Genomic DNA, 12242 nt, shown 5'->3' with positions numbered 1-12242 from the left:
GCTCTTCAGCTCTCAACGAATAGTTGGTGCTGGCATTGCTTGCAAAAGCAATTAACGAGGACGACGATTTTTTCGCGCATCCTTTAGCTCTCGGGGGTCCCGAAGGCCTATCAGGTCGCGATTGTGCTGAAGTTGCTCCTAGGCGTTTCCCCTTCACAATAACATCACTTACACTTGCGCCAGGCAGCTGTAGTAGGTCAGAAATTTCCCCAACTGAGTTGTTGCAAAGATGGCATCCCATGATAATGCTATGTTGATTGTTACTGAGCTCTTCAGTAAGCCCATTTTACTGTTAAGGTTGAATGAAGATCTGCGAAGATTACAAGACCACATGCTTCCTTTTATAAATATATGAGACATGGTTGCGATGTATATAGCCATATACACTGCGAAAGGGGGCGGATATATTTGATCAGATAGGGTATGTTTGCAGATAATTCTGAAGCTACCTTTTAAAGTTTTGAGAAAGCCCTCACATAAATATCAATAAATTGTTTATCTTTGCGACTGTTATTTCTGTTTTTTTCTTCTGTTTCTAATGTCTGCTACTTTATCTCAAAAATACGTACCGAACTGAGCATCGCAATAGCTTGAACTAGGGATGTCATGCGACGGAGAACATCGTGGACAAGACGTAATCTCCGAATGAAGGCATTCACTGGTCACTGGTTCAGGATAGAGTTTGGTGGTTGGTTGAGGAACTGGATGCGGTCGAGCTGGTTGCGAACACTGCCGTAGTTTATTCATCACCTGTGCTTCTGTAAACTCCGTGTAGAGAATGAATCCGAGCTGTGCTGAGATCCCCAGCGAAACATCAGTAAGTTCTTGAGCAGAAGTTCCTTTGAGAAGAACTATCACCTCTTCGTGATCTGAAAAAAATCAAAAATAAAGAAATAAAATAAACGATTGAAAATATATGTAGTGATTGCTCAAGAGCAATCAGAGTTTCCTGCAGTAATAGTCGTACCATCAGCTGTTGTAATACAGAAAATCAATTAGGGGGAAAATGTTTTCATTCAACAGCAGTGTCATAACTGAGTTACTAATACGAAGGCTCCTGTTTTGTAAGAGGTCCAGCTGAAATTTTTGTAAAAGTAATCTCAGTTTCTAACCAAGAGGTGGATTCAGTTATTTTGCTCATAAGATAATCAGACTCCCAGAGATGACGCCGTTTTCTAGTATTATGAACACTGCTGTGTGGAAGGCGGAGGCATTTTCTATATTCTGGAGACATACGTCTCGCTAATCTCAAGTGCCCTGATATATCCTAGGCTTTTCACGGAGCATGGAACAAAGATCTATTAAGTAAACATGCACCATAATTTGGTTCTTCATAAAAATAATAATAATAAATACAATTCCTGAATGGGAATTGTATTTTTAACAGTTCCGAATTCAATAAATCGAGATGTCGTCTATTTCGTTCTACTCGTTTTTAGGCATTCTTCTAATTGGTCCATGAGAAGTTCTTCTAAAGCACAAAAAATAAACATTACCCTTAGACTGAAAAACACAACACATAGAAATTACTTAGATTTCCTTGTAGGTCTTCAAAATAATTCTCTTCGTACAATTTTTTCATCTAGGGTTCTTAACAGACATGTTTTATTTAAGGTGTTTTCCTACGAAAGTTTCGAGTCCAGACCTGGAGAAGAACCACAGATGATTCCACCTCCAAAATTCATATTTGGGATGAATCACTCGGATGCAATGCGCTCCTCAGGTATGCGCCAGTCCCACAAACCATCCACACCCACCCACACACACACACACTCGTATCCGATCAGAAAAATGATTTGGTGATTATTCTTCGTATCTGTTCCACGGACCAAATGCAAATGATCCCCTCCCTCCTCAAGATGTCCGGTCAGTATGAACCAAATAGGGGTAGGATAAAAAGGGAGCGAGTGACGTCATTCGTGACGTCGTCTTTTGTGGTTATCAGTTTGAGTTTGAGTTATCAGTTTGTGGTTAGCAGTTTGAGTGACGTCTCTAACTGATAATCACAAACGGCGACGTCACGAATGACATCACTCACCCCCTTTATCCAACCCCTATTTGGTTCATACTGACTGGATAGTTTCTTGAGGAGGTAGGTCATTGTAAGGAAGGCTGACGTCATTCTCTTCCCTAACCGTCACCCTCCTCCACCTAATCCTATTTGGTTCCTCTGCTCATTACAAGCCCGTGACAACTGTAAAAATGGAAAAGAAGGCGTGATCCCATGAAGTTGTTCATTAAAATATATTAAAATATATAATTTATCACATAATTATACAGCAGACGCTATAACTTGTTATCAAACCAAACAGTCGCAAATGTAAAAAAGGCTTAAAAATACATCAACTAAGTCTCATTTCTTATAAACTTTGTTTTTCTTTTTTTTCCATCCCAACAATTTTTGACATATGAGTGACAGAAATAGATATCAAAACATCAAAAGACTGTAAGAGCAAGTAATATTAGTAAGACTCTCGATGCATTTTTCAAAAACAAAGAGCCGAAAACCGACGGCTATGTCGTCATCTAAAGAAGGTACATTTGTACATGATCAAAGTTTTAAATCATGTGACTGCCAGTCGAAACTTATTTCAAAATTGTACGGCCCATACTATTCCAATGACAGGATAAAAACAGAGGCCATAACTAAAAACGTAATTGTGGCTTTTGTAATGGATAAAATACAAAATAGTGTCAATTTTGTTGGAGGCATCTACTATATCTGTAGATGAGTCCAACAGAGGAATTAAATTACGACTGTTAGAATTTGATGATTTTACAGGAGAGACAGCAGATATTTTAGCCCAACATGTGACTAAAACTCTTTAAAAGTTTGGCATAGAAAATAAAAACGTATCGCACTGTGCAGACAACACAAACACATATTTTATAGGAATGAGAAAACAAGGTAAAACTAATGTTCGTACATTCGAAATGGCTCTTACATTTTTACAGTAAGAGTAGAAAAACCAAAAGAAATTTGCACGTTTGCAGACATTGAGTACAAAAAAGTATTGTCACACAGTACTATAAGATTTTTAAGTCTGCTATCTGGTTTGCAAAGTATTCTTTTGATTTAGATAGGATTGAAATCTCACTTCCTTTCTCAGTGTGAATATACTAGCCCCAAACTAATCAGAGACGTTTTTTGAAAATCCACTCAGTGAATTGTTAAATCTTATTTGTTCATACTAGCCTTCAAACTTTTCAAGAAACTGTGTCAACTTAAAAAAAAAAAATGAAATTTCAGCAACAGAAGTAACTTTGAAGTACAAGGAATTGAAAGTAAAATTAATAGCCAGAAGAGACAAGTTCTTCTCCACAGCCTTGCAAGCAAAAGCTCTCTGCATACCAACGAAGGAGACGTAAATAAAGAAGATTTTGAGAAGCATATTTGGAATTTTTATGAGAAATGTGGGAAAGCGGTCTCAAAGCTACAGAGCAGTTTACTTGGATACAATAAAGTCGAGATTTTGAGCTACAGTGGCCAGATGTTGAAGCATCCCAGAATTTGTTAATTCCATAACTCCTTCCAAAAAAGCAGTTGCTGAAATAGACAAACTTTTTGATGAAGTTTCAATTATAAAAATGATACTGCAAGATTTAGAAGTAAAATTGAAAAAACAAGCAATCAGATTGAAAAAATATGGAAGCATATCAGAAGGCCACATCGAGTGTTATTGAGGTATTCAAAATGATTTAAAACAAAATGGGACTGAATATCAAAACTTTGAAAAGCTGATGGAGTTCATCTAATGCTTCTTCTGATCAACAGCGCAGTTGAAAGAGTTTATCTCTGATGAACAATGTTTGGTCAGATGATTAACACATACTTTTAACTGAAAACACTAAACATCTCCTTCAAATAAAAGTGAATTCAGAGTTGAATTACTCCGCGTTCTATGAACTGATGAAAATGACACAATGTTTTTAAAGAAAGATCATTCCTCCGAAAACTATGAGTGGTATTAAAGTGAATAAATATTTATTTGAAGGTAAACATTTCATTTTTATTTACATTTTTTTTAGTCGACATTGATGTCGTATTTTGCTTTCAAGAAATAGAAATATGGTAACCTTACTTTCAGACATAAAGTCGCAAACGTAGTTCAATCTATGATGAATATTACTGATTAAACTGTTGCAAAACTGTTGACGCGTTAACACATGTATCAGAATATTAATTCTGACGAATTAACCCATTATTAGAATTTTGCTTATATTATCATACTAGCAATGATCAGTAAATACACAATAAAAGATTATTGGAAACAAAGATTTCTGCTTAATTATGCATTCAAAAAATATTTGCGATTGCAAATTACCAAATTGTAGTGCCAGCGGTTCACACTACAGTGAAATTATCAGAATCTCGCAAACAAGTTTAACGGTGATTTTATACGAGACAGCACTTTACCAATAAGAATTTGCGAACGCAAAGAAGGAAAGGAGTACAATCCCTTGTTAGACTCATTTTCTTTAGACACAATTGACTATTGCCCCTCAGATAAGATAACTAGTTCAAAGTATAATGTTTGGAACTTGTAACAGAGGATTTAACATGAAAAGTATGGTACCAGACCTAATAATCAGTTGAAATAATAATAATAAATAATTTATTTTTGGTGGAAAATATACATAACATAATAAGGATAAAGAATATAGAAAAGCATTGGATTACAGATGAAACAAAATACGAAATTTCAGAAATGACCTGGCCTTATAGATGCACAATTTCTTTATAGTGAAGACGCAACTTTATTTCCTAAAGAAACTTGTATTTCGGATAGAACTATTGTAAGATTTACCATGACAAAACCACCTCGGAGCGGGTGGAACGAATTACCTGAAAAAGTTAAAGTTGAATTCTTGGTTAATTAAATACAACCAAACTGAAATGAGACATTGGTTCTCTTTCTCTGAACAAACTAAGAGACTGGATAATATAATCAACATGCAAATGTCAAATATTGCTCGCCAAAAGTAGAGAAAAATTGATAATATTATCGAACTTTTTAGGCAGACCCGTTCTCGAATTAATCGATATTGGTTGACATAAAACGTAAAGATATAGATCTGTGTACTTACACGTTACTGGAAACAAAAACAAAGATTTTGTGCTATATTAATGCTCAAATATATATGCATTGATTTAAAAAAATAATAATGTATAAATTAATATTACAGTAAAAATTTCCCAGACGGGTATAGACAGGAATAAACTTTGCCCTATGACGTTATCAAGTGTTACATCACAGCAAGGCTACATCGAGAAGCACGAGAAAACATGCGCACTGTGTCATCTGCGTGAATGTTTATATTTGAATGAAATGGACAGGCCAAACTAACCAATAAGAGACAAGACTCAAATGCATTTTCAATTTCGTTCATTTCATTCCAACATTCTTGTGTCAAATCGTGTGTCTGGTAATATGATGGGTGAGCCACAAAAGTCTTTCAAAGACTTTTGTGGCTCGTGCTATTTTCCTTTCTTCAGGAAAATAGCACCAGACAAAACACTCTACGTATCTCTAAAAGGATGGAAACCAATTCTTATTTTGGAAGATACATACAATGTGATGTGATTATTGAGAAGCTGTTTCCCACTTCTCTAATCGTGACAACATTGGCACGATATTCTTGGTTATCTGCAGCACAGGGTGGATTATGAAGGAGACATTGGAGATTGTAATATTCTCAAATGCCAAGCTGGTGAACGATAACGTCGATGCAACAGGTGATGGTGTAAGGAAAGTTTTCTCTTTTGGCTGTGAACCAGCTGTGCGATTTTCACTCAAAATGTACGACATTGATAATCAATTACTGTTCTTGGAGACTGAATTACCAGCTATACGAATTATGAGTCAGATAAGAGCAACTTGTCTCATCTCTTCAATGGAAAAATTAGACTTTCCAGACTTTATTCAGTTCGATGAAGATTCTTTATTTTGGAACACTTACAAACACTATTTGAAGAATGCTTGTGTATATTTGGTGACAAAGGAATACATGGAATCATTAACCATGCATCGTGTACTTTCCAGACTAACACTATATCAGCTGTATGGAGCTGTGCTTCCGATGGTCTCGGGTCTAAAGATTCTTTTGCATGAACAGCTGTTTGGATGTACTCTAACCAAAAACAGTGAGTAACGAACAATTTTATTATTAAACTCCTTGGAAATGTGAAGAGTTTAAGCTAAATCTTGTGAAATATTTCTCGGTAATTAGATGTTCGAATTCTCTGTAAATATTCTTGTAAATGATATTTCAGTTCAATAAAATGTGTGCATTTCTAAAGATAAATGGACAAATGTTTGTGTCGTTGGTGTGTTCTCTAGAAAAATGTGTACTGCTACCTACTGACAAGAAACCGTGAATGTAAAAAAAAATTGTGATGACATTTTTCTTGACACTAAACTAAAAATTCCTATAGTCTAAATTAGGGATGAAATACTACACACTTAAAATACCAAATGGTACTGCCATCTGTTCACACTACCGTGAAATTAATGCAGGGAACGAAAAAAAATTGTGCATGTGTGTGTTTGTAAGGGGGGGACACCACTGATATCCAGTAATTAATTATTTTAGAAAAATGTGTACTGCTACCTACTGACAAGAAAACGTGAATGTGTAACAAAAAATACTGCTGGTTCCATCTCTTGACTATAAACTAAAAATTCCCATATTCAAAATTATGAATAAAATACCACACGCTTATATTACTGGATAACTCGTGCTGCCACCTATAGATAAATATTCTCCCATAATTCCACTCTCGAGCGAAAGATCCCAACACGACCAAATATCCTCATCCAGAATTCCACACTCTATCCATTACCCATAATGCCACACCCGAACCAAAGGCCCACCCGATGTCATTGACTGATGGCGGCGCCAGGGCACATCTCAGAATTCCACACTGTAACCATTACCCAGAATTCCATGCTCAAACCAAAAGACAATGTGACATCATCTACAACTGGGTTCACCAGACCACATCTCAGAATTCCACAACCAAACCATTAACCAGAATTCAACACTCGAACCAAAGACACAATGTGATGTCATAGACAAATGGGGCACCCCAGTGAAATTCCAAGGGTTCTATACTCTAAACATCACCCAGAATTCCATACTCGAACCATTACGCATAATGCACCACTACAACCAAGCAAAAAGAGGGTGCTCACACAACTCATGCATCCAGGAAACAGATGATGTCACTAACAGCTGAGGCCCACTACAATGATGTCACGAAACTACATTTCAAAAATGACGTCACTTATCTACATCTGACAAGAACAGACAGGGATGACGGGGACGTCACATCCCCCCTTTACCCTATCCCTATTTGGTTCATAGTGACCGGACATCTGAGGTTACTACATATGCTAGAATTCCTTTTCAACAAACACCAACCTTCCTGAAGAATAAGAAAGTCAAAGACTGACTTTGTTCTACATTTTTTTGAATACAGAAACACACACACACACACACACACACACACACACACACACACACACACACACACACACACACACACACACACACACACACACACACACACACACACACACACACACACACACACACACACACACACACACACACACACACACACACACACACACACACACACACACACACACACACACACACACACACACACACACACACACACACACACAGTTTAATATGACTAGAAAACCATATTTACCCGCATTAAGAAACAAGCAGTCACAAGGCGTAGATAGCGAGAAGGTAAACACATCCGTGGAATCCCTGGTGTAGCTGAGATACTTCCTATTAACTTTGATTTTGCCACAGTACCGACTAGGGGAATGACTGGTACGATAGTCATCTGCAAAGGAAAGTTTCACTTTCAATTTTAAAACAATCAAAACCCATTTACGAATGCCAGAAATGTTTAAATGTGAACACTAAACAACACGCTTTGCTATTTACCTGAATTTGTGAGTCTCCATGTCGTCTGCAGCAAACCTTTCATCACTGTGAAGAGCAATGATACATTCGTTATTATGAACTACTTATAATTTATTTATAATGGAGTTATTGATATTAGTTTTCAACTGAACAGTTTTTATTTTCACATTTTAATTCATATTAGCAGTGGTGGTGAGCAGTAGATGGCGCTAGTGTAGATGATGATGATGGTAGTTAGTGAGTTGTAGAAGAGGTGCCCTCCCTCGATGAGTCTTTGGACTCCCTGGAGATGTCATACAGCTTTTTATCATCAAATACTAGTTCATTTGATCAATTAAACGTGTGTATCAAAAATATAGGTTTACGTCAAAGGGTTTAGTATTTTAATATTAAACTTTTTTTTTTCATTATTTCATTACAAAAGATATATAAAATGTGAGTTTTAGGTTCTAATGATTACTTCTTGCCATAATGAAATTTCTCTCGTTCAAATATTTATTTACTTACGACGCATATGTAGATTAATAAACATATATGGTATTAATGTCAAAGCCATGTTAGTCCCCTGACATGGAGAACATAATTCTACTTGTAAGCTGACAGAAAATGATAATCGGATTGAATCTATGGAAAAGGTAAAACAAAAATGGAAACGACAAAATATAATACACATGCAAACTGGAATGTAAGAGGAATATCATATAAAGAAATAGAATTAGACCAAATATTAAACGAAAGAAATTTTAAAACAGCAGTAATCACTGAAACAAAAAAGAAATTAAAAGGAACTATGAGAACCGAAAAATTTAATGGGATGTACAGTGGAGTCGACAGAGATTAAAGAGCACAAGTAGGAGTCATGATTTGGATTAATAACTCCCTCTCAAAACAGTTAAAACATTATAAATTATGGAATGAAAGAATAATAGAAGCTAGAATAAAAATAGATAGAGGCTATTTAACAATAATTGGTTTATTTTTCCCCAGAAGAAGGAAGAGAACAGGATAATATTGATTTTTATAATCAGATAGAAAACATATATAATAAAATAAATAAAAATTATTACGTAATTTTAGAAGGAGACTTAAATGCAAGAATTGGAAACACGAAAATTAATAATAATATAGGAATACATGGAGAACACACTCTAAACAGGAATGGTAAAAAAACTGATTGACTTTGTAGTTTATAATAACCTAAAAATAATGAATTCCTTCTATAAACATAAAGACATACATAAATATACTTGGGCAGCAAGAGGATGGAAATCAATATTAGATTATTTTATATTAAATGAAAAGACATCAAAATTTTCACTAGATGTTAGAGTTCACAGAGGATATGAAATAAGCAGTGACCACTTCCTTGTTAAAATAAAATGAAGATTACCACCTAAATCGCTACAAGTAACAAGAATAGAAACAAAATTTGAAACATTTGTTTATAAAACTTGACTATTGAATGACACAAATGTACAATGGCTATATGAACAAAGAATTAACCAATATCTAGATAAAATAAAACAAAATGAAGAAATAGAAATAGAATGGTTTAATATAAAAACGATACTAAATGCAGCAGCAAATGAAAGCTTAGGAAAGACCAAAAAATTCAATAAAAGAAAAAAAATGAAGATCTGGGATGATACAATCAAAGAAATAATCAAAAAGAAAAAAGAAGCCTATCACAAATGGCTAAGCAGTAAAAGATTAGAAGATGAAATAAAATATAAAAGAATAAGAACCATAGCTAAAAGAGAAGTCAGAAAAAGACAGAGAATCATGGAACAAATTTGTTTCTAATTTAGAACATGATTTATATAAAATGAGACTCAATGTATATAAAATTTTGAAACACTTAAATGCTGATACCAAAGAAAACATAATATTAAACACCGAATTGAAATTAGAATAATTTCTAAATTACTACTACACAGAATTGTGGACAGATAAATATTTTAAAAAAGACAACTGGCAAACAATTAACGAAAATGAAAAGGAAATAACTAAAGAAGAATTAGAAATCAGCCTGAAAGAAACAAGAAACGGAGAAACGAATCACCTGGAGAAGATAAGCTAGGTTCAGAACTATATAAATACGCAGGAATAAGATTCAAAGAAAGACTCTTATGATTTTTTAATAAAATTAATTCAACTTGTATCCCCCAATAGAATGGAAAAAAGCAATTGTGATTCCTATCTTTAAAAAAAGGTAATAGAGATGACTCTAAAAATTATAGAGGTATCAGTATACTAAATTCCTGTTACAAAATATATAACAGAATCTTAAATAGCAAACTAATGAAATATTCCGAAAACTTTATTTTAGAAGTGCAGAATGGATTTAGAAAAGGACGAGCATGTATAAACCCGGCCTTTTGCCTAAAATTAATAATAGAGAAAAGAAGAGAATACAATTTAGAAACACATATTGATTTATTGACTTTGAAAAAGCATTTGACAAAGTTAAAAGAAACATATTATTTAACATATTAAAAGGAAGACAAATACCAAATAATACCCTAAAAGCTATCACACGTATATATGAAAATAATCAAATACAAATAAGATTAAATCACGAGCTATCATATACGAGAGAGATAAACCAAGGGGTCCGACAGGGATGTCCCCTCCCAGCAACTCTTTTTAATATCTACTTAAATGAAATAATAATAAAATATAATAAAAATTTACATTAGGGAATTAAACTTTCTCCTGCAGTGAACTCAAACACTCTTCTTTTTGCCATGACCAAATAATAATTACAAATTCTGAAGATAACTTACAGAAAGCTATTTTAAATCTAAATGAGATAGCCAAAGATTATGGTATGATAGTATCAACAGAAAAATCAAAAACTATGGCCTTTAAAGGACAAGAACCAGCAAGAACTAAAATAGTAATAGCTAACAAGATCTTAGAACAGGTGAATTCATTTAACTACCTAGGATGTATGATCACATATGAAAACGAAAAAGATATAAACGCGAAAATTGCAAAATATTTAAAAATAACAGGTGTTATTAACTCTATATTTAAACCAAACCTAGTTCAAAAGCAAACCAGACTAAAAGTATACAATACGTTAGTCCTACCAGTCTTAATGTATGGAAGCGAAATCTGGAGAATAAAACAAGAAGACAAAACAAAGATTAATAACAGCAGAAATGAAGTTTATGAGAAAAACTGCAAAGTATACCCTATTTGATCACAAAAGAAACGAAGAAATTATGAAAGAATTAAACCAAGAATCAGTAATAGAAAAAATTAAAAAATATAAGCACAAATGGATGGAACACGTTCAAAGAATGAAAACAGAAAGATTACCAAAATAAGCCTTAAAGTACAAGCCATTAGGAAAAAGAAACCAGGACGTACTCTTAAACGATTCAATGATGACTTCCAAGGCCGGAACAGGCTATGCTAGGCCTACATCCTTGATACGCATGATGATGATGATGATGATGATATGGTATTAATTAATTATTTTTTACTGTTGTCTTAAAATTTAAGCCTTTAGTGTATATTGTACCGATAATAGTTGCTACTCTGGTTGTCCAAGTGTCTCTCCCCACCCACAGGCTAAGGGTTCGATCTATCGCCCATGGGCATTTCATTAGTTGGAGAGATGAATTTTATCTTCCATTATGAGACAACCCTGTTTATTGGAAGTCCTTTCTAGTGGTTTGAAAATGTTCAATGTTTTGTCTGCGGAGGTGATTTTCTAAGCCTTGTAAAAAATGGATGATTTTGAATTCTCAGTACAACAGCGATCTGCAAAAGAACCATTATAGAATACATTGAATCCTCTCATGGATGGGATACAAGGGAAGACAACCTCAACAGACACTGACTTCAACATTTAGAGTGTCAAAATGCCATCTATCCGGTAGCATTTGCTTCTTGACAGGAATTCATTTGGCCAGATGATATCTGATTATGTTTCCGTGATAGAAGTATATATGGACCAACCAAGCTGGACGGCAACGCTGCATGCTAATGTAAAATGCGGAATGTCTTATTGGCTGACATTAATGACACAGCCTACTTGAGAATTGTTAGTAACCTGGTACTTTGCTTCCTACTGACACTTTATCTATCTACAGGATAATGCACCGTTGTCTAAGGAATTTTATCATTCTTGTCTTCTCAGTCACCTGAACTCAACCCAGTTGAGCATGTGAAATGAAACAGAATAGACTGTTAGGGGCACAAACCCACTGCATTCCAGTACGAGGCAAATGTGGGATGTGATCGAATCCTCGTGGGCAAACATCTCCGTTGAAGGATTT

The 12242-nt window shown here is 34.6% G+C and overlaps 1 protein-coding gene across 1 annotated transcript in view; it reads right to left on the bottom strand.

Annotated features, from left to right (window-relative positions):
* Positions 1 to 12242, bottom strand: part of LOC150099893 (uncharacterized) — a 203005-nt gene that overhangs the window by 127861 nt on the left and 62902 nt on the right. Inside the window, exons 44-46 of the mRNA XM_090403168.1 lie at positions 7972 to 8016; positions 7724 to 7867; positions 570 to 869 (exon numbers count right to left, since the gene is read on the bottom strand). Coding sequence (XP_090259294.1) covers positions 570 to 869; positions 7724 to 7867; positions 7972 to 8016 — 489 coding nt within the window. The remainder of the gene's footprint in view (positions 1 to 569; positions 870 to 7723; positions 7868 to 7971; positions 8017 to 12242) is intronic.

Source organism: Typopeltis vanoorti, chromosome 13 (genome assembly GCF_054136105.1).
Source record: "Typopeltis vanoorti isolate ZY-2024b chromosome 13, IOZ_Tvanoo_1.0, whole genome shotgun sequence".
Classification (NCBI taxonomy): Eukaryota; Metazoa; Arthropoda; class Arachnida; order Uropygi; family Thelyphonidae; genus Typopeltis; species Typopeltis vanoorti.
This window is presented reverse-complemented; position numbering and strand designations above follow the sequence as displayed.